Source organism: Podarcis vaucheri, assembly GCF_965113315.1.
Source record: "Podarcis vaucheri genome assembly, chromosome: 16".
Classification (NCBI taxonomy): Eukaryota; Metazoa; Chordata; class Lepidosauria; order Squamata; family Lacertidae; genus Podarcis; species Podarcis vaucheri.
This window is the reverse complement of record NC_138754.1, coordinates 3,726,944-3,750,213: the sequence shown is the minus strand read 5'-3', so window position 1 is coordinate 3,750,213 and position 23,270 is coordinate 3,726,944. Positions and strand designations below refer to the sequence as shown.

The 23,270-nt window shown below is 47.3% G+C and overlaps 2 protein-coding genes across 5 annotated transcripts in view; one reads left to right on the top strand and one right to left on the bottom strand.

The window, feature by feature from the left end:
* The window catches only part of PRUNE1 (prune exopolyphosphatase 1), a 113,166-nt gene extending 93,262 nt beyond the window's left edge, over nucleotides 1-19,904 (bottom strand). The window contains exon 1 of the mRNA XM_082202267.1: nucleotides 19,843-19,904. Within this exon, the coding sequence (XP_082058393.1) occupies nucleotides 19,843-19,902 (60 nt within the window). The 5' untranslated portion in view covers nucleotides 19,903-19,904. The remainder of the gene's footprint in view (nucleotides 1-19,842) is intronic.
* The window catches only part of CERS2 (ceramide synthase 2), a 56,745-nt gene continuing 36,121 nt past the window's right edge, over nucleotides 2,647-23,270 (top strand). Inside the window, exon 1 of one of the 4 annotated variants that reach the window (XM_082202344.1) lies at nucleotides 2,647-2,963. Coding sequence is in view for 2 of the 4 variants with exons in the window: in XM_082202343.1 (XP_082058469.1) it covers nucleotides 4,175-4,302 (128 nt within the window). In the remaining 2 variants the exon portion in view is untranslated. Of the gene's footprint in view, nucleotides 2,964-3,132; nucleotides 3,239-4,145; nucleotides 4,303-23,270 lie in introns of those variants that run through there. The other 3 variants (XM_082202345.1, XM_082202343.1, XM_082202342.1) reach the window with 3 other exon arrangements.

Sequence of the window (23,270 nt, the reverse complement as noted above, 5' to 3'; positions counted from 1 at the left end):
AGATTATTTCTTTGTTTACATTATTTCTTCTTTGTTTGCAATACTTTAAAGCTCTTTTTCAGGAGCGCGTCCTCCCAGAAATTACTTGCTGGAAAGATGAATCCTAAACAACCTGTTCCAGAACTGGGCAGAAGATCTTCATTTCACAATATGCCACACGGATGTTGTAAAATTTCTGCTAACACAACAACAACAAAATGAGTCTGTGAGTTTCACAGCAATAATCCCCAACCGGGTCTCCATACGAAATCCTGGTCCGAGGATGTTTGCACTGTTTCATCAGGCCGTTTGTTTTTGCTGCTGTCAGTTGCATAACACAACTCGCTGGGTGCACAATGAGGACTAGCCTCGTGCTTAATAATAATAATAATTTATTTCTACCCCGCCCATCTGGCTGGGTTTCCCCAGCTACTCTGGGCGACTTCCAACCAAATATTAAACACAATACAGCATCAGACATTAAAAACTTCCCTAAACAGGGCCACCTTCAGTTGTCAAAAAAGTAAAATAGTTGTTTATTCCCTTGACATCTGGTGGGAGGGCGTTCCACAGGGCAGGCGCCACCACTGAGAAGGCCCTCTGCCTGGTTCCCTGTAACCTCACTTCTTACAGGGAGGGAACCGCCAGAAGGCCCTTGGAGCTGGACCTCAGCGTCCGGGCAGAATGATGGGGGTGGAGATGCTCCTTCAGGTCTACTGGGCTGAGGCCGTTTAGTACAGGCATAGGCAAACTCGGCCTTCCAGATGTTTTCGGACTACAACTCCCATCATCCCTGACCACTGGTTGTGTTAGCTAGGGATGATGGGAGTTGTAGTCCCAAAACATCTGGAGGGCCAAGTTTCCCTATGCCTGGTTTAGGGCTTTCAAGGTCAGCACCAACACTTTGAATTGTGCTTGGAAACGTACAGGGGTACCTCGGGTACTTAATTCATTCTGGAGGTCCATTCTTAACCTGAAACTGTTCTTAACTTGAAGCACCACTTTAGCTAATGGGGCCTCCTGCTGCCGCCACGCCGCCGGAGCACGATTTCTGTTCTCATCCTGAAGCAAAGTTCTTAACCCAAGGTGCTATTTCTGGGTTAGCAGAGTCTGTAACCTGAAGCGTATGTAACCTGAAGCATATGTAACCGGAGGTACCACTGTACTGGGAGCCAATGAAGATCTTTCAGGACCGGTGTTACATGGTACCGGCGGCCGCTCCCAGTCACCAGTCTGGCTGCCGCATTCTGGATTAATTGCAGTTTCCGAGTCACCTTCTGGTGTTATCTTGTGGGTCAGCAGCAGAGCAGAGCCTCAGCCTTGCCTGCTCAAGGTCCTGGGTTCAGCTGGTAGAAAGTCCCTTTCGCCTGAAACTTTGGAGAACTGCTGGCAGACCGTGTCGACCTCGCTGAACTAGGTGAAGCAATGCTGTGACTCATCTTCCTCGAAGCAACAGTCCAACTGGAGTGAAGGGAGGGGGAATCGGGCGTTGCCCCCTTCTTTTTCTGCCAACCCATGAGAGATGCTGCCAGCCCGTGCAAGCACCACTAGGCCCTATGCACCAACGCACTCACAAAATCCGCTTCCTCCGCCACTCCTCTGAAGCGTCACTCAACCTGGGGCAGCTTAGACACCGGGTGGGGTGAGCCTTGCCCCCCTCCCCAACTTCTCCCCCCCCCATGAGCTGCTGCCAGCCAGTGCCGACAACGCTAATCTACATGGACCAACGCTCTGACTCCGGCGCCAAGCTGCTTATCCTCTGGAGCGGCAAGTCCAACCCGGGGTCCCTTAGCCACGTGGGTGAGGTGGGGGGGAGCGATGGGGAAAACTAGGGTCCCCCTCCCCATTTCCCTCTCCCTCCCTCCAATTTCCTTCCAGCTCCATCCTTTCTTTTGCAAAACTGGTAAGTCCAGAAGAGAAAAAGAGAGAAACTCCTTTTTTTTTTGCAAAAAGAAAGAAAGAAAGAAAAGGGGGAGTGATGGGGAAAATTGGGGTCCCCTCCCCATTTCCCTCTCCCTCCCTCCAATTTCCTTCCAGCTCCAACCTCTCTTTTGCAAAACTGGTGACTCAGGCGGGGAAAAGAGAGAACCTCCTTTTTTTTTGCAAAAAGAAAGAAAGAAAGAGAAAAAAGGGGGAGCGATGGGGAAAATTGGGGTCCCCTCCCCATTTCTCTTTCCCTCCCTCCAATTTCTTTCCACCTCCATCCTCTTTTTTGCAAAACTGGTGAGTCCAGAAGAGGAAAAGATAGAACCTCCTTTTTTTTTTTTTTTGCAAAAAGAAAGAAAAAGAAAGAAAAGTGCGGGGGGGAGGGAAAAAGAGAGAAGTGCCCTCCCTTGGGTAGGAGGGGCTCTATCCGGAATCCGGAAAGAGAGAGAGACCCACCCTCCGAGTGACGGGCAGGCCCCTCCCTCCCCCCTCCTCCAAAGTGGGACAACCCCCCCCCTCCGCGCGCCCTCCCCCGCCAGCAAAGTGGGTGAGTCAGTGGATGGCCAGAGAGATGGATGGAGGGGGAGGGGCGGCGCGGGGACGCGCCGTGCCAGGCTCTGCCCTCGATTGCTAAGGCTTGGCTATTCCCCCCCCCAAAAAAAAAGTGGTGGTTTTTTTGCGATATCGAATTAATGTTGCCAATGGCTCAGGCCGGCAGCGCGCGGGGCTGCTAACCTGATCCGTCCCGGGGCGACGTCATTTCTCCAACAACTCCCTGGACCCCCCCACTACGCGCGCAACCCCCCCCAAAAAAGAAGGCTGCTTTTTACTTTTTATTTATTTATTTTCTGCCCCTTCCCATCAACAGCAGCAGCCCCCCCCGCGCGCGCTTTGGATCAAAGGGGAGGAGCAGGAGCGAAAGAGAGATTGCGCCCCCTAACCTCACCTCCCACCCAACCCCCCATTTATTTTTTTTAAAACCAGGAACACCCCCACCCAAAAAAAAAAGAGAGAAGGGGAGATTCCGCAGAGATCTGCTAGACTTCCTGGTGCAAAACGTGAGTGGATCCCTCGTCTCGTCGGTGCGCCCTAATGTTTTGCAACAAGTTGGGTTTTCCTCTCCCTCTTCCCCCCACTTTGCTTTCCTTCCACGAGCTTCTCTTCAACCCCCCCTCCAAAAAAACCCCTCCTCTCTCTTTGCAATCCTGCCCCCCCCCCTTTGCTCCGGGTTCAGGAAACTGCGAGCGGAAGGAGGTTTGTGTCATGAGTAACTTTGTGGCTCCAGGCGAGGCTCCGCTTTGCGCGTTCCCACTTCGGCTGCGCTGCGCCAAAGGCGAGTTGATTCCTAATTCTTTGGGGGGAGTTTGTGTGTGTTTTTTGTTTGGGAGGGTGAGGTTTTTTTTGGGGGGGAACACACCCTCATTTATTCCCCTTTCCTCGCCCCAACTCTTCTCCCGCTTTCTCTCTTCCGTCATGTAAACAGACCATAAACCGGATCGATATCTCCCTCCCGCGCGCCCTCGCCACTCCCGGTTTAAAGGAAAAATACTCGTGGGCACTTTCCAGTATGTATTACTCACCGAGGAGACTCAACTCCATTGATTTCATGAAGTTGTGTTGTGTTTTTTTGGGGGGTGTCTGGTTTCGGATCGGGGCCGAGGCAGGCTGCGATCCTCACGCCGCTTACTCGGGAGTAAGCCTCAGTGGAAGTCAACGGGGCTTGCTTCCGAGTAGGCATGGCAAAAGCTCTGCTAGCATCCAGATATACTTGGAGTAGACCCATCGCCATTAAGGGCGCACGCATTAATCGCGGGGCGTCTGCACCTCCTTACGGCATAGCGCATCTGCTCCTCTTACCGGGCATTCGAGCTTTTAAAAGGGTGTTTTTGCGCCGGATCGGGCGCGGCCTTTACTCTAGAGTAACCCCGGCTTGCTCTGCGTTTTGGAAAGGGGGGACTCAACTCCCGACGAAGCCTGCGGGCCCCCGGCCGGTTTGACGCGGGACTCCAGGAGCGCACTTACTCGGGAGTAAGCGGGCTCAGCGGCCCTGCACTAGGAAGCCCCGAGCTCCAGGATCCGGAGGAAAGGGCGCGTCTGCTCGGAAGGAAGCCCCGCGGGGGCCTAACGGCGCTTACTCGCAAGTAAAGGCACGCGGGATCGGGGCCTCGGAGCTCCGCGCACGGGGCTTTGAATGGCTAAACTGTTATTTGGCAATGGGGCGGATCCTTTGCACGGGGCGCCCCTCCCTCGCTCCCTCCCCCCCTTCCCTATGACTAATTTCCATCCAGGGATTTTTTTTTTTTTGTGGGGGTGGGGGCAGCCAGGATCGACCCACACTTCCATCCACCCCACATTGCACACGATTCGGATTCACTTGTGGGAGGAAGAACCCCGGAGGTAATTCTCTTTTCTCTCTCGGAAAATTAAGAATTGTTCTTCTCCTTTTTTTTAAGTTAAAAACCCTGTTTCCTCCAGAATCCTATTATAGAAGGGGGTTTCCAGGTCTTTCTTCCCTTCCCCCAATTTATAGGAATCCCCACCTTATTCCCCCCCCCAAAAAAAACCTTTTTGCATCTATATAAAAAATTTGAAAGGTACTTTGTAGAGCTGAACCTTTTTATTTTTGAGGGATGTGTGTTTTGGAGATGAAAGGAAGAGAAATGTGTTTATTTCCAGGAAAAAAGGGTTTGTATGACCCACTTTATTTCCACTTGGGGACTGTTTTTCCTCCCCTCTCGGGGCTGTGAGGGGGAAATAGACTTTGTTTCGGACACTTTTTGGGGCTCGGGCGAGAACTCCCTTCAAGTAAATGCTCATCGAAAGTGGGGAGGAGAAGAGGGGGGCAGAACAGGGAGAGTTCGGTGCCCCCACCCTTAAATTTCCACCCTTTGTATCATTGCTAGCTTCTCCCCTCTCTCTTTTCTCTCCTGATTTATGGGGTCCATTGTCCCAGCCATAATGGCCCTTTCTCTGACAGCTTTATCCAAGAATCCTGTGCCTTAAAGCCATGTTTACACATAACCGCGCAGAGTTTGGGAGAGGTTCCTGCCCTGCCTCTCCAAAGTGTGCTTCATCGCTGTAGGATATCAGTTTATCTTTCCCCCCAGAGCATGGGTAGGCAAACTAAGGCCTGCGGGGCCGGATCCGGCCCAATCGCCTTCTCAATCTGGCCCACAAACGGTCCGGGAATCAGCGTGTTTTTACATGAGTAGAATGTGTCCTTTTATTTAAAATGCATCTCTGGGTTATTTGTGGGGCATAGGAATTTGTTCATTTCCCCCCCTCCAAAATATAATCCGGCCCCCCGCAAGGTCTGAGGGTCAGTGGACCGGCCCCCTGCTGAAAAAGATTGCTGACCCCTGCCCCAAAGTCTTCCTTCCTTCTCTCTTCTGCTCTTTTCCTCCGATCCAGGAAGTGCCAGTCTCCCTTTTTGAGGCCTACACCAAATCTTCGCCACCCTGATGGGTATGTGTGCAACTTTCCCCCCTGCAAATCGAGGGCACCCTGGCATCCCGGAACCAGTTAATGATCCTTGATCTGGGTGGGGGAAAATGTCCCCGCTTTTGAGCTTGGGCATGGCAGGCCTGTCTCTCCCCCCCCTTCCTTTCTTTTTGCGAAAGCATATTTACGGCACCCTCAGGTCTGTCCAAACTAAACCGATAGTTGTGTTGCTGTTTTTTAAGGCCTTTCCCTTCCGGGGTTTTCAGAAAGGAGAGCCGTGCATGCGTTTGAGTGTGGCATATCTGATTCTAGCCTCTGTTTGCTTTTCTAAGTTTCCGAAAGGCTGGGTTAAAAAACAGAAATATTGGCGTGCAACAGCCTTTGCCCAGTTGCCGTGTAGGATTAAATCATAGTAGTGGACTAGCATTTTTTTCTTTTATGTTTCCGCTGCGGGATTAAACCCCCCCCCCCAAAGTTGTTAGCTTTCAGGCCTGCGCATAACCTCATTGGGGTTGCATTCAGCGGACTCCCATTCAGAGTAGATTGAAATTAACCGCATTTATTAACTTCGCCCGGTCTACTCTGTGTAGGAGTCAGCCTCGGGCAGGCATCCCCAAACCCGGCCCTCCAGATGTTTTGGGACTACAACTCCTATCATCCCTAGCTAACAGGACCAGTGGTCAGGAATGATGGGAATTGTAGTGTAGTCCCAAAACATCTGGAGGGCCGAGTTTGGGGATGCCTGCTCTTGGGAGTGTTTTGTTTTGCTTTGTGCATTTATTTACTTTGGTGCAAGGATCATTTGGCCCGCCAAGGTGTCGCTGAACTACGTTTCCCATCCTCACGCCTGGCCATGCTTGCTGGGGCTAATGGGAGTTGTAGTTTGGGAACCTCCGAAGGGCCAAAGTTCCCCCACACCCGGTTTCCTTCAAAGATTTATCCATTGCTTTCTAGGGTAAGTGATTTTGGGGTTTACCATTGCTTGCCGTTCGTTACTTGCCATTGTTGTTGTTTAGTCGTTTAGTCGTGTCCGACTCTTCGTGACCCCATGGACCAGAGCACACCAGGCACTCCTGTCCTCCACTGCCTCCCACAGTTTGGTCAAACTCGTGATTGTAGCTTCGAGAACACTGTCCCACCATCTCGTCCTCTGTCGTTCCCTTCTCCTTGTGCCCTCCATCCTCCCCAACATCAGGGTCTTTTCCAGGGAGTCTTCTCTTCTCCTGAGGTGGCCAAAGTATTGGAGCCTCAGCTTCAGGATCTGTCCTTCCAGTGAGCACTCAGGGCTGATTTCCTTAAGAATGGGTGCGTTGATCATCTTGCAGTCCATGGGACTCTCAAGAGTCTCCTCCAGCACCATAATTCAAAAGCATCAATTCTTCGGCGATCAGCCTTCTTTATGGTCCAGCTCTCACTTCCATACAGACCTGAGGGGCTCATCTTCCAGCGTCATAACTTTTAGATGCCTGTTGTCTTTGTCCACGGAGTTTTCTTGGCAGGGATACTGGAGTGGCTTGCCGGTTCCTGCTCCAGGTGGGTCATGTTTGGTCAAAACTCTCCACTATGACCTGTCCATCTTGGGTGGCCCTGCACCGCATAGCTCATAGCTTCTCCGAGTTATTCAAGCCCCTTCGCCACGGCAAGGCAGTGATACATGAAGGGGTACTTGCCATTTCTTGTCCTTATTATTGGCAAGGCTGAGCTGTGCCCAAAAGTTTCTCTTGTGACCTGTTGCTGATTTCAAAGCTTGGACTGCGTGGACCCCAAATTTACCTTGATAAGACTGGGCTTTGCCACCCCAGAGCCCGGCAGAATTTAGCAAGGAAATAGAAGGTTTCTGAAGCAACTGGCAAGGGCGAGTCACCCGGTTTTCCAGTTGCAGGGACAACTTGTTTATTTATTTTTTATGTTAGCATGAACTCATCTTCTTTTATTGGATTTTACACTGTGCAAATTTCCTTCGGATTTCCTACAACGCAACATTGTATTCTTAAATGTTTCCAAACTGATTTGGTGTCGTTACCCTACTTATCATAATGACAAATCCTTATTATATGATTAACCATCTAGCATCCTTTACACAAGAAACCCTCATCTTAAGGAATCAAGTCCTCAGTATTCCATTTTTATCCACATTCCATATCCATTACAGTCTGATTAATAATCATTATCACTGGCTTGGATGCAGCGTTAGTCCTACTCATGTGCCTAATTACTGCCCATTAATGAGTCTAAGTAGAATTTAGTTAGGTAACACCCAGAATGACTAGTCTGTACTATCATCAATCTTTCATTATGCCTGTCCTTACCTTAGAGAACAATCCCGTAAAATAAACAATTACAAATCCATATTACACAATTTGTGGAAATTGCGAGGTTATCTTTCTACTCTTACATGTCTTCTGCGCTCCCAATAAATCCGAAAACGTTTTTCAAGTCAAGCAGCCAGGCATAGCCTCCACATTTTAGTGAATCCCTGGCCGTATCCTTAGGTGTCTGTGTTTCGTCCAGACTGTAGGCTGGCTGAATTATTGGCAGCTAGCAGGCAATCAGTTCTCTGTGACAGGCAGTTGGAAACATTCGGCCTGTCAGCTCTCTGAAAACCAGCCGTTGCTTGGCCAGACTGTATATATAGTCTCTCAATGTGGTGCATGGTCTTTGAGAAGCTGTCAGCAAAGACAACCAAGTATGGACCAACCATGTTCCGAAGAAGGATGTACAAAATTATTTTCTGCCTATATACAAAAAATGTAAGGCTGTCGGCATGCTGCAGTTCCCCTAGCCACCAATAGGTGGTCACACTTTCTCCAGTATAAAAGCCCGCCATAATAATGATAATAATAATAATAAGAAGAAGAAGAAGAAGAAGTATTCATTAGATTTCAGAAGTTCAACAGAGGTAGAGAGGGCCCGTCTGACCTCAAGTGGGACATCCACAAAACCGCCCACAATGGTGGGTCTGAGCTGAGCCACAGGGGATCCTCAGTAGTGACTCTCCCAAGGGCCATATTTAGCATATGCGGTAAAGGTAAAGGGACCCCTGACCATTAGGTCCAGTCGTGGCCGACTCTGGGGTTGTGACGCTCATCTCGCTTTATTGGCCAAGGGAGCCGGCGTACAGCTTCTGGGTCATGTGGCCAGCATGACTAAGCCGCTTCTGGCGAACCAGAGCAGTGCACGGAAACGCCATTTACCTTCCCGCCGGAGCGGTACCTATTGATCTACTTGCACTTTGACGTGCTTTCGAACTGCTAGGTTGGCAGGAGCAGGGACCGAGCAATGGGAGCTCACCCCGTCGCGGGGATTCGAACCGCCGACCTTCTGATCAGCAAGTCCTAGGCTCTGTGGTTTAACCCACAGCACCACCCACGTGCCTGGGGTGCAAAAAACTGCTCAGCGCCCCATTTTGGGGGGGCAGCAGAAAAACCTGCAGCGCTCTGCCTTCAATCCCCGGACTCCAAATCTCAGCCCCGGACTCTCGGCCTGGCGACCCTGAGAGCTTGGTGCCCGGGTGCCCCACACCCCTAGCGCCTGTGGGTAAGCCAGCCCTGCCGAGGCCTCATATCAAAGAATTCAGGGAACTGTAGTTTCCCCCCTCACAGAGCTGATGTGGAAGGGATCTTGTTGTTGGTCGTTTAATCCGACTCTTCGTGACCCCCTGGACCAGAGCACGCCAGGCACTCCTGTCTTCCACTGCCTCCCACAGTTTGGTCAAACTCATGCTGGTAGCTTCGAGAACACTGTCCCACCATCTCGTCCTCCGTCGTCCCCTTCTCCTTGCGCCCTCCATCTTTCCCAACATCAAGGTCTTTTCCAGAATGTCTTCTCTTCTCATGAGGTGGCCAAAGTCTTGGAGCCTCAGCTTCAGGATCTGTCCTTCCAGTGAGCACTCAGGGCTGATCTCCTTCAGAATGGATCGGTTTGATCTTCTTGCAGTCCATGGGACTCTCTAGAGTCTCCTCCAGCACCAGAATTCAAAAGCACCCATTCTTTGGCGATCAGCCTTCTTGATGGTCCAGCTCTCACTTCCATCCATCACAACTGGGAGAATCATTGCTTTAACAATACGGACCTTTGTGGACAAGGTGATGTCTAAGAAGTGATCTTAGGATGGGGCAACTATGAGGAAGGCTTGCAGCATCTGGGTCTTTCTAAATTTTTTTGCTTCAGGGGAAAGGTGAGGAAACGAAGCTGACGAAGTCACCAGAAGAGACAGTCCTCTTGTGCTCAGAATCATAGAATCATAGAATCATAGAGTTGGAAGAGACCACAAGGGCCATCGAGTCCAACCCCCTGCCAAGCAGGAAACACCATCAGAGCACTCCTGACATATGGTTGTCAAGCCTCTGCTTAAAGACCTCCAAAGTAGGAGACTCCACCACACTCCTGGGCAGCAAATTCCACTGTCGAACAGCTCTTACTGTCAGGAAGTTCTTCCTAATGTTTAGGTGGAATCTTCTTTCTTGTAGTTTGGATCCATTGCTCCGTGTCCGCTTCTCTGGAGCAGCGGAAAACAACCTTTCTCCCTCCTCTATGTGACCTCCTTTTATATATTTGAACATGGCTATCATATCACCCCTTAACCTCCTCTTCTCCAGGCTAAACATGCCCAGCTCCCTTAGCTGTTCCTCATAAGGCATCGTTTCCAGGCCTTTGACCATTTTGGTTGCCCTCCTCTGGACACGTTCCAGTTTGTCAGTGTCCTTCTTGAATTGTGGTGCCCAGAACTGGACACAGTACTCCAGGTAAGTTCTGACCAGGTCCTCCTTGTGACCTTCCCTAAATGGGCAACTGCCTGGCCAATGTGAGAACGGGCTGGTGGGTTTTGGCCCAGGCCAGCAAGGCCTCTTCTGACGTTCCAATGGAACCTCCACCCCCAGGGGCAGTCTATCTTGGCGCCACGGTTCCCAGGGAGATTTGGCCACTGTAAGAGCCCTAGGCTGGCCTAGAGCGGTCATTGGCTGGATCCAGCACCCTCTTCTTCTGTCTCAGATGTGGGTGGGTGTTTGGAGAGTTCCCTGCAAAAAAAATAATAATGGGTGCCTTTAGAGAAGCAGGTGTATTTTTAAGGACTTGGTGGCAGATCTGTCGGACGCGGGGAATAAATAACAGGACGGTTTTCTTGAGCAGACGCTGTGCTTGGGTGGGTGGCAAACCTTTGATCGCAGTAAGGCTTTAATGCTCTTAATGGATTTGGCTGCAGTTACCTGCTTGCATCTGATCTTGGTTGGGGGAGAGAGAGGAAAATACCCCAAGGGCAAGTTTCAAAGCTTTTTGTGTATGGATTTTTCCGCACTCCTAAACCTCCCATGTCTGAAAAAGGCCATTAGGTGTCCTTTCTCCCCTCCCCTCCAGGTAAGGCAACTGCAAATGCCTATTATTGGGATTTTACCGATCGGTTTGCGAAGATAGCCTACTTTTTCCTCCAAAAAGCGTGGTTCTCCACCCCACAGTGATCCTGCGAGGGAGGCGAGGCTAAGGGGGAGAGTCGCTGCCCCCCCCAGGGCTCACGCGGTGAGCTTAATGGCCGAGCTTGAACCCCTGGTTCCTTCCGAATCCTGGTCCAGTCCTCTAACCACTACGCCACACTGCCTCTCGATGGAGCGGCGCTTGCGGAATCGGCTCAGGTTCTTTGGAGAGCCTCCTTGGGGCAGGATGAGGGCCCCTTGTCAGGATGAGGGCCCTTCTGAGCCCAGCAATCTTGTTTACCCAATCTGTTTTAAGAAGTGGGTGTGCATTACTTCAAAATGTGATCGGCTAGCACTGCGTTGATTTGTGGGGGGGGGTGTCTCTGCTGAATGGGGCTCCTTACCTGTGCTGCCCCCTGCCCCCTCCCCCCCCCCGGTCCTACCTTGACTGCACCAGGCGCTAAAGTCAAGAGCCCTCAGCCGCTCTTGGTCACCAGCTGCTGGGTTTGCAAAATTTGCAAATGCCAGTTTGCCATTTGCAAAATTCACCATTGGAGACACTGGATCTCATTGGGACAGAGTGCCCGCTTCTGCGTTTTGGGTTCTGCTTTTGGGGTTCCACTTGGAGCATGTGCTTGGCCCCTGTGGGAACAGGATCCTGGGTTCGATGGGCCCCCATGGGCCTGATCCGGCATCCTATGCCCTTGCTTTCCTGGGGCCCTTCTCTTCGCCAGCTTCAAATATTGCCTATTGCAAAACAAATGACGGTAGCTTTCTCTTGGCAGATGCAAATAAATCTTATGGAAGCTGCGTCTCTTATTGCTGCGCGCAGGTAATTAAGTCTAGCATCCTTTGAAGGTGAAAAGCTTTATGTTTCGTGCTGGCCTTTGCCAGTTGGCAGCTTGATGGGTTTTTGCAGCTCTCTGCCAGTAATAATAATAATATCTATTATTGTAATATCTATGATTATTATTAGCTGGAGGAGCACCTGCAGCCTAATCACAGGACAAGTCTCTTCGCACACAGACGGTCCCAGGCTCAGTCCCTGAAATCTCCTGGCAGGGCAGGGAGAGATCTATGTTTTCAGACTCATGAGGACTGGAATCTTGCTCGGTTTGGAAGAGAGGTGCTTTAGCTCAGTGGTTAGAGCACCTGCTGCGCCTGCAGAAGGTCCCAGCTTCAACCCCTGGTGTCTTCACTATCTGAGGCTGGGAGAGACCCCTTGTCTGCTTTCCTGTAAAGCTGCTGCCAGTCAGTGCAGGTAAGCCAGTGTTTCCCTGCATCTGAAACCCTGCAGAGCCATGTAATGCTTAAAAACACTGCCAGCCAGTGTTGACAAAACTGAATGAGATAGAGCAATGGTCTGACTCGGCAGGAGGCAGCTCCTCATCCCCCTGTCTCTCCAGTTCTGCGTTTCTAAGGCTCCCCCCATCCCTGTGCTGCCAACTCTGACTGGCAGCCTCCAGATTTTGATAGCTTTGTCCTCTTTGGAAACCCCCCCCCCATCGTTCAGCCGGGACACTGAGGTCCAGCACCGAGGGCCTTCTGGCAGTTCCCTCACTGCGAGAAGCCAAGTTACAGGGAAGCAGGCAGAGGGCCTTCTCGGTGGTGGTGCCTGCCCTGTGGAACGCCCTCCCACCAGATGTCAAAGAGAAGAACAACTACCAGGCTTTTAGAAGACATCTGAAGGCAGCCCTGTTTCGGGAAGCTTTTAATGTTTGATGTATTATAGTATTTTATTATTCTTTTGGAAGCCGCCCAGAGTGGCTGGGGAAGCCCAGCCAGATGGGCGGGGTATAAATAATAAATTATTATTATTATTATTACATCAGGATAGGCTGTTGAACTTGAAGGCCCTTCAGAAGGGCTCCTCTCCTGTCTGGATAGTGGCGCCTCCACGCCCAGGAGCAGTTGCCCTTAGAAGGCCCGTCGCTGTGGGAAATGCACCTTTGTGAGCTGCTTTTGAGTGTCCCTTTTCAAAACACCTGAGTCAGCTGCTGTGGCGACCAGGCTGACCCATGATAGAAGTGCTCTTGCTTTGTTCCCGGGTCTCGAAAGCAGGGCTTCCTGTTTTAAAAGCTGTTTTCTGCTGTTCAGAAAAGAAATTACAGTTCTACCTCCGGTTACAGATGGGATTTGTTCTGGAGGCCCAGCCGTATCCCGAAAAGTCCACAACTGGAGGTGCCCTTCTGCGCATGCACGTGGCGCGATTGAGTGCATATGCGCATGCGCGCGTGGCGAAACCCAAAAGTACACACTTCCGGGTTTGCTGCGTTCGCAACCCGAAGTTTACATATCCCTCTGGATACATCATAGAATCATAGAATCATAGAGTTGGAAGAGACCACAAGGGCCATCGAGTCCAACCCCCTGCCAAGCAGGAAACACCATCAGAGCACTCCTGACATATGGTTGTCAAGCCTCTGCTTAAAGACCTCCAAAGAAGGAGACTCCACCACACTCCTTGGCAGCAAATTCCACTGTCAAACAGCTCTTACTGTCAGGAAGTTCTTCCTAATGTTTAGGTGGAATCTTCTTTCTTGTAGTTTGGATCCATTGCTCCGTGTCCGCTTCTCTGGAGCAGCAGAAAACAACCTTTCTCCCTCCTCTATGTGACATCCTTTTATATATTTGAACATGGCTATCATATCACCCCTTAACCTCCTCTTCTCTAGGCTGAACATGCCCAGCTCCCTTAGCCGTTCCTCATAAGGCATCGTTTCCAGGCCTTGGACCCTTTTGGTTGCCCTCCTCTGGACACGTTCCAGTTTGTCAGTGTCCTTGAACTGTGGTGCCCAGAACTGGACACAGTACTCCAGGTGAGGTCTGACCAGAGCAGAATACAGTGGCACTATTACTTCCCTTGATCTAGATGCTATACTGCTATTGATGCAGCCCAGAATTGCATTAGCTTTTTTAGGTGCCGCGTCACACTGTTGGCTCATGTCAAGTTTGTGGTCAACCAAGACTCCTAGATCCTTTTCACATGTACTGCTCTCAAGCCAGGTGTCACCCATCTTGTATTTGTGCCTCTCATTTTTTTTGCCCAAGTGCAATACATAACCTGAGGTACCACTGTACTGTATTTTCCATGTATAACAGGAGGATTATTTACGTGAAAGTAATGCTTAAAAATTGGAGCCTTCTTATACATGGGTACTGCTGTGTGGGGGACGGGGGACTGGTTGCTGCCATGAGGTGGAGATTGTCAGCAGTGGTAGTGTGGGTTAGTGGTGACTGCAGCAATGACTTGTTTTGATTTGCTGTTGGGCAGGCGATAGGCGGTCAAGCACTTGGTGGCCTTTTCATTGCGTGTGATAGGAAGCGTTGTTCAGGCGGGTGAGCGGTTCTGAGCAGTTCCCCCCCAAAAAGGTCAACAACTCTGGGCAATCTCCCCCCATTTTCTTAATTTTGAGTCCCCCAAAATAGGAGGCGTCTTATACACGGGAAAATACAGTAATATATGTGCCCGATCTGTTGAAGCAGCCATCTTTTGGAAAGAGCAACTGCAAGCACATAATTTCTCCACCTTCCTGAATTGCGAGATGACCGTCGAGGAGCCCTGGCGGACTCCCACCCTCTGAACCGAAGGCTAAAAAGATAAAACAGAAGTCAGCCGCCCTGCAAGGAGAACCCAACCTCCTCTTTCCATCCTCTGTTTCTCTCCCCACCCCACGCAAACTCCTTGAAACTTTTCCCCAAGCAGGTCTGCGCAATATTTGTCCTGGCAATTGAAACCCTTTTGGGGATTGCTCCATCGGGGGGAGGGGGGGCAGGGACGGGCACAGGCTGCTGGCAAGAATGGTCTCCCTTGCAAAGTTCCTGTGCCCAGCCCATGAGGATCAGCGGCATGTACCTCTGAAAGATGCAGAACTGCCAAGACTGAAATGGCTGCCAAAGTCCCTTCTGCGCCGGCAGCCCTTGCCCCCACCCCCATGGCATGCTGGTGGTGGGCGTGGCCAGCTGCAAAAGTGGGTGGGGCAAATGGTTATTTTTTAAAGATTTTTCTTTTTTTATATATACATATAAATTTTTACTAGTTTTTTAACACAGTTCCAACAATAACTAAGCATACTTTTATATCTTATACAATTTTTTGATCCAATCTATACAATTTTTTGATCCAATCTATACAATTTCCCCCCCCAATCTATTCACTTAACTTGCATTTCTTACTCTCACTATTACATTTAAATCTCATTTCTCAATATCTCAAATCTCTTTTTTTATATTTTTTTTTATAAAATTTTTATTGGTTTTACAAAAGTTTTTATAACAAACAAACATAAAGAAAACAGACAAACAAACAAATATAATTTCATAATGTCCTTTCATAAACTTCTTTCCTCGGACTTCCCCATACCTCCCCTTTCTGCATCCTCATGTCCAAATTTTTATAGCAACTTGTAAATGTTTTTTCCCGTCCTAATTCATCATAGTCCTTTCTTAGTCTAATCTTATATTACTGCAACCCTTTCTCTCTGTAAAATCTCGACATTCTAAGCTTCATCAAGTTTATAATAGTCCTTAAGATAAATCTTAAATTTCTTCCAGTCTTCTTCCGCGGTCTCCTTTCCCTGGTCACGAATTCTGCTCGTCATTTCCGCCAGTGTCATATAGTCAATCACTTTCATCTGCCATTCTTCCAAGGTGGGTAAGTCTTGTGTCTTCCAATACTTTGCGATCAGTATTCTTGCTGCTGTTGTTGCATACATGAAAAAAGTTCTATCCTTTTTTGGCACCAATTGGCCGACAATGCCCAAGAGAAAGGCCTCTGGTTTCTTAAGGAAGGTATATTTAAATACCTTTTTCATTTCATTATATATCATTTCCCAGAAAGCCTTAATCTTCGGGCATGTCCACCAAAGATGATAAAAAGTACCTTCAGTTTCCTTACATTTCCAACATTTGTTATCAGGCAAATGGTAAATTTTTGCTAGCTTAACTGGGGTCATGTACCACCTATAGATCATTTTCATCACATTTTCCTTTAAAGCACTACATGCCGTAAATTTAATACCGGTGTTCCACAACCTTTCCCAGTCAGCAGACATAATATTATGACCAATGTCCTGTGCCCACTTAATCATAGCTGATTTAACTGTTTCGTCTTGTGTATTCCATTTCAACAGCAGGTTATACATTCTTGACAAATTCTTAGTATTGGGTTCTAACAATTCTGTCTCAAGTTTTGATTTTTCCACCTGGAAGCCAATTTTCCTGTCTTGTTTAAAAACCTCCATTATTTGATAATAGTGGAGCCAATCTTGTACTTTGGGTTTTAGTTTTTCATGGCTCTTTAATTTCAATTTCTCTCCATCCAGTTCTAAAATCTCACAATACTTTGGCCATCCGACCTCCATATTGACTTTCTTGTGGGCCTTAGCCTCTAAGGGTGACAACCATCTAGGGGTTTTGTTTTCCAACAGATCTTTATATCTCATCCAAACATTAAACAACGCTTTCCTTACAATATGATTTTTAAAGGCACTATGCACTTTGATTTTGTCATACCATAGATATGCATGCCAGCCAAATGCATTATTGAAACCTTCTAAATCCAAGATATCTGTATTCTCGAGGAGCATCCACTCTTTCAGCCAGCAGAATGCTGCTGCTTCATAGTACAATTTTAAGTCCGGCAGGGCAAATCCCCCTCTTTCTTTTGCATCTGTTAATATTTTATATTTTATTCTGGGCTTTTTGCCCTGCCAGACAAATTTCGCAATGTCTTTCTGCCACCTCTTGAAACAGTCCATCTTGTCAATAATCTGCAAAGTTTGAAATAAAAATAACATTCTGGGCAATACATTCATCTTAATCACTGCAATTCGGCCTAACATTGACAATCTCAAATTTGACCATATTTCTAGATCTTTTTTAATTTCTGACCAACATTTTTCATAGTTGTCCTTATACAAATTCAAGTTTTTAGATGTTAAATTAACCCCTAGATATTTCACCTTCTTAACCACCATCAAACCTGTCTCTTCTTGAAACTTATTCTTCTCCATATCTGTTAGGTTTTTCCCTAAGACTTTAGTTTTTTGTTTATTCAATTTAAATCCAGCTACCTGTCCAAATTGTTGGATTATTTCCAACACTCTTTTTGTACTAGTGTTTGGCTCTTGCAAGGTCAATACAAGGTCATCTGCAAACGCTTTTAACTTATAATGTTTGGTTCCGACCTTTACACCTTTAACTTGCTGGTCCTCTCTAATCATGTTCAGCAACACCTCCAGGACCGAAATAAAAAGCAATGGAGAAATTGGGCACCCCTGTCATGTTCCTTTTTCTATCTTAAGTTCCTCAGTTATTACATTGTTTACAATCAACTTAGCTTTTTGTTCGGAATATATTGCACCCACACCATTCTCAAATCCTTGTCCTACCCCCATCCCATGAAGATTCTTTTTCATAAAACTCCACGAAATATTGTCAAAGGCTTTCTCCGCATCCACAAATATCAAGACTGCTTTAGTATTTATGTTCACCTCTAACTTTTCCAAAATGTCTATTATATTCCTAACATTGTCTGAGAGGTGTCTCTTTGGGAGAAAGCCTGCTTGGTCTCTGTGAATCTCAATATCTCAAATCTCAATATATTTCATATATTTCTCCTTACAAAACTTCTTGTAGTCCTACTGGCATAATTTGTTGATTACAGTTGCTTTTCAAATAGTTCGTATATTTCTTCCAATCTTCTGTAAATCTCTGGTCCCGCAGGTTTCGAATCCTTCATGTCATTTTATCCAATTCTTATTTTTAAAAGATTTTACATATCGCTCTCTACAGCCACAGCTGTTGCTCTCTAATGGTTTGACTTCATCCCTGAAGGGAAAACGGCTAGAAACTCCCAGATTATAAGCCCAGGCATCAAATGGCTCCTTAAACCAGGGTTATAGTCGCCAAAATGGAATGTCTAGTTTCCATTTTGGGGCAAGAGGGCTCAAAAGTCAGTTTTCAAATGATGGACTGACTGCGATTGGCTCTCAGTTAAACATCCGGATAGTTCAAATGACAGCCTTGAGCTTGATTACGAACTTAAAGAAGAAAATTCACTTGGTCCCGCGAAAGTCCATATATATATATATATATATATATATATATATATATATATATATATATATATTTGCTTTCGTAGATTTTCACGGGTACAGGAATGCAGGTTTTGGTGTCTTCGGGTGTCTTCCCGTGTAAGAGTCGGGGTGTCTGTGCGACGTTTCGACGAGGTCTCACTCGTCATCTTCAGGCTGGTGCTTTCGGCTTCTTGTTACTGGAACAGAGCAGAGTCTGGTGTTTGAGTTCCTATAAATACTGTTGAGGGGTGTGGTGTATAGCCTCCAACGTTCTGGGCAGAGAGGAAGTTCCTAGATTAGTGTGCCTTTTCTTCTTTTGTTCCTTAATTACTTGAGGGATATCTTGGGTGATTTCATGAGTGATATTCTGAATACCACTGGGTGGGTCATTAAGTGTAGATTAGTTGCTAAAGCTTTCGTGTCTTGACCTCTTGAGCTTGTGAAGAGTTTTTCTGAGAAGATGGCTGTGCTGCATTTAGTTGTGCTCTGGCTTGGCTTCGTGTATAGGGGCGAGCTGTGGTTTTGTGCCTTGTGCCAGCCAGATCTGTGTAGGGATTGCAGGGGGGTGCAGCATCCGGAGGTGCCACTATAGTTTGGCTACTGGATGGAGTCTGTAATATGTCTGTGGAGAGGGTCTGGGTTTGGGTCTGGTGTGGTTGATTGGTGACGGCGTTCTGTGTGCCTCTGGTTCTGGTGTCGGTTTTTGTGGGGAGGGCTAATTTCCAGATGTCTGGCAGGCGGGACGTGTCGTCACGCTTGTTCATGTTGTGAGGGTGTTTCTCTATCTCGATGGCTTCCATGATTATTCTCTTGTGGTGATGTTCCATGTTAAAGAGCAATTTGGAATCTGCAAAATTAATTTCGTGTCCTGTTTCTTTCATGTGTTGGAAAAGAGAGGAAGTTTTTTCTTCTTTTTTGACGGCATTCTTGTGTTCTGCGATACGTGCATTTATTCGTCTGTTTGTTTGTCCAATGTACGTGGCTGGGCAGACTTTGCAGGGTATTTCATAGACCCCTTGGTTTTCCAGCTGGATTTTGTCTTTTGGGTTTCTGAGGATATTGGCTATTTTTTGGTTGGTGCAGAAGGCTGTTTTGATATTGTGTTTATGGAGGATTTTGCTGATTTTGTCTGTAGTGCCCTTGATATAAGGAAGGAGGGCCATGCCATTGTTTTCTTCTGTGTCTTGGTTTTTGGGGGGTGTTTCTTTTTGGATTAGCTTCGTAACCCTGTTTTTCTGGTATCCATTGGCGATTAACACATTTGAGAGATTCTGTAACTCAGTTGTCAAGTGGTCTTTGTCAGCCAGGCGTTTGGTTCTGGAGATGAGAGTCTTGGCTACGGAGTTTATTTGTGCAGGGTGGTGGTGTGATTGTGCATGTAAGTAGCGGTTGGTGTGTGTTTTTTTCCGGTAGATAGTGTGTCCTAGGGAGCCATCAGGTTTTTTGTAGATTAGGACGTCAAGAAAGGGGAGTTGGTTGTTGTCTTCTATTTCCATAGTGAATTGTATTTTGGGGTGTAGGCTGTTGAGATGTGTGAGGAAGCTATCTAGTTTTTCTTTCCCGTGTGGCCAAATTACAAAGGTGTCGTCAACATATCTGAGCCAAAGTTTGGGTTTGTGTTCTGACTTGTCTAAAGCATTGGTTTCAAAGTGTTCCATGTACAAATTTGCGATGACCGGTGAGAGGGGTGATCCCATAGGTGCTCCTTCTATCTGTTTGTATCTTTGTCCATTGTGGATGAAGTACGTGTTGGTTAGGCAGTGGTTGGTCAGGTCCAGGATGTATTTGGGGGGGTTGTATTTGTTTTGAATGGCTGTCAAGGCTGTCCACCCTGCACTCTGGGACAAATGCAAACAACTAGCCGTCTGGAGAGCTGAAACTGAGACCTCACATAAGACAGACAGACACACCAACAAACTCTACAAACTAGAGAAACGCCAGAAGCCCAGCCACCCTCCACAACAACACATGAAACAAACAGTACATAACATATCAGACAGGATCCTCACCCCAACTGAAACCAAAGTACTCTCCAAAGGTTTCAACTTTGCAGTCGCCCCGAGACGCATCCCCACGGAAAACATCATATGCGGAGTCGAAGCTAGCCTGACCAAAATCGACCCAGATGAAGCCAATAAAATCAGACTTGAAGTCACCAACATCCTCTGCTCCAGCAAACCACCCAGAAGCAATTTACACAAAGAAGAACAGAAAGCACTCACCAACCTGAGGAAAGACAACAACATAATCATTCTCCCAGCAGACAAAGGCAACGCCACTGTTGTGATGAACACATCGGACTACCAAGCAAAACTATCAAATCTACTCCAAGACCCTACCTACCAACCTATAAAAACAGATCCCACCACCTATCTGGAAAAAACCACCAAATCCAAAATAAAAGCCTCTCCTATCAGTGAAGAAATCCAGCTAAGAATCATCCCCAGAGAAAAATCATCCAGATGCCCCAAACTCTACGGTCTCCCCAAGATACACAAAGAAGGAACACCACTCAGACCAATAGTCAGCTCCATAGGCTCACCTCTACAAAATCTCGCTAAATTTCTCGCTAAGCAACTTCAGCCCTATGCAGAATCCATCGCTTCACACGTTACTAACTCCTTCCAGTTCATAGAAACAATAAAGAAACAATACCTACATCCCGATGACCTACTTGTGAGCTTCGATGTTGTATCTCTCTTCACTCAAGTGCCCATTAATGAAGCCTTGACAGCCATTCAAAACAAATACAACCCCCCCAAATACATCCTGGACCTGACCAACCACTGCCTAACCAACACGTACTTCATCCACAATGGACAAAGATACAAACAGATAGAAGGAGCACCTATGGGATCACCCCTCTCACCGGTCATCGCAAATTTGTACATGGAACACTTTGAAACCAATGCTTTAGACAAGTCAGAACACAAACCCAAACTTTGGCTCAGATATGTTGACGACACCTTTGTAATTTGGCCACACGGGAAAGAAAAACTAGATAGCTTCCTCACACATCTCAACAGCCTACACCCCAAAATACAATTCACTATGGAAATAGAAGACAACAACCAACTCCCCTTTCTTGACGTCCTAATCTACAAAAAACCTGATGGCTCCCTAGGACACACTATCTACCGGAAAAAAAACACACACCAACCGCTACTTACATGCACAATCACACCACCACCCTGCACAAAAAACTCCGTAGCCAAGACTCTCATCTCCAGAACCAAACGCCTGGCTGACAAAGACCACTTGACAACTGAGTTACAGAATCTCTCAAATGTGTTAATCGCCAATGGATACCAGAAAAACAGGGTTACGAAGCTAATCCAAAAAGAAACACCCCCCAAAAACCAAGACACAGAAGAAAACAATGGCATGGCCCTCCTTCCTTATATCAAGGGCACTACAGACAAAATCAGCAAAATCCTCCATAAACACAATATCAAAACAGCCTTCTGCACCAACCAAAAAATAGCCAATATCCTCAGAAACCCAAAAGACAAAATCCAGCTGGAAAACCAAGGGGTCTATGAAATACCCTGCAAAGTCTGCCCAGCCACGTACATTGGACAAACAAACAGACGAATAAATGCACGTATCGCAGAACACAAGAATGCCGTCAAAAAAGAAGAAAAAACTTCCTCTCTTTTCCAACACATGAAAGAAACAGGACACGAAATTAATTTTGCAGATTCCAAATTGCTCTTTAACATGGAACATCACCACAAGAGAATAATCATGGAAGCCATCGAGATAGAGAAACACCCTCACAACATGAACAAGCGTGACGACACGTCCCGCCTGCCAGACATCTGGAAATTAGCCCTCCCCACAAAAACCGACACCAGAACCAGAGGCACACAGAACGCCGTCACCAATCAACCACACCAGACCCAAACCCAGACCCTCTCCACAGACATATTACAGACTCCATCCAGTAGCCAAACTATAGTGGCACCTCCGGATGCTGCACCCCCCTGCAATCCCTACACAGATCTGGCTGGCACAAGGCACAAAACCACAGCTCGCCCCTATACACGAAGCCAAGCCAGAGCACAACTAAATGCAGCACAGCCATCTTCTCAGAAAAACTCTTCACAAGCTCAAGAGGTCAAGACACGAAAGCTTTAGCAACTAATCTACACTTAATGACCCACCCAGTGGTATTCAGAATATCACTCATGAAATCACCCAAGATATCCCTCAAGTAATTAAGGAACAAAAGAAGAAAAGGCACACTAATCTAGGAACTTCCTCTCTGCCCAGAACGTTGGAGGCTATACACCACACCCCTCAACAGTATTTATAGGAACTCAAACACCAGACTCTGCTCTGTTCCAGTAACAAGAAGCCGAAAGCACCAGCCTGAAGATGACGAGTGAGACCTCGTCGAAACGTCGCACAGACACCCCGACTCTTACACGGGAAGACACCCGAAGACACCAAAACCTGCATTCCTGTACCCGTGAAAATCTACGAAAGCATATATATATATATATATATATATATATATATATATATATATATATATTGCCCTATTGTGACCTGTTTTTCTGAATGGTGACACAGACCACTCACGACCTAAGAATATTCTTCGCAGCTGTGAGCAGCGCAATGGGGCGAGAGAAGACAAGCGGCAACAATTGTTGTTCGCTGCTCCTGCTCAAGGCTGCGCAGAAAAAGCATTTTGGTCCCCGAAATTCATTCCGACTGTGCAAGTAAACTGACCGAATTCTACAGGGTGTGGGGTATTAGTGTGTGAAAACAGTCCAGATCCAATGATCTCCCAGGTGGCGGAGATTTTCGCTTGGTCGCAAGAGGCCGAAAGCAGGGTGCAAAATTCGCCTGGGGTCTAGCGGATTTTGAACACGGCAAAGGCGCTCGCCTCCATTGTCTGCTGGATTTACGTATAAGCTAAAGAAGCTATAGCTTAGGCCCCACTCTCTTGGGGGGCCCCCAAAAAAATTAAAGAAAAAAACCACCTGCATGTACATTTCCAAAATATAAGATAAAAAACAAAATAAATAAAACCTACATACAGAAACAGTGTTTTGTGTTGTGTAGGCTCCTATGATGTAAGTCATGGGCCTAGCCTGCTCCCTCAAATATCACTGCTTTGCTCCTTTCTATATATATAGGTTGCAGGGCAACATGTGCAAATGGCTTTAGATACCTATTAGGTCCATAAATTACCATATAGCATATATTCAACAACAACAAGAACAGCGACAATTTGTGTTTTGTGTTGCGTAGGCTCCTATGATGTAAGTCGTGGGCCCCGCCTGCTCCCTAAAATATCACTGGTATGCTCCTTTCTATATATAGGGTGCCTACATTCTGCATGGACTGGTTGCAGGGCAACATGTGCAATTGGATTTAGATACCTAGTGGGTCCATCAATTGCCATATAGCATATACAGTCATACCT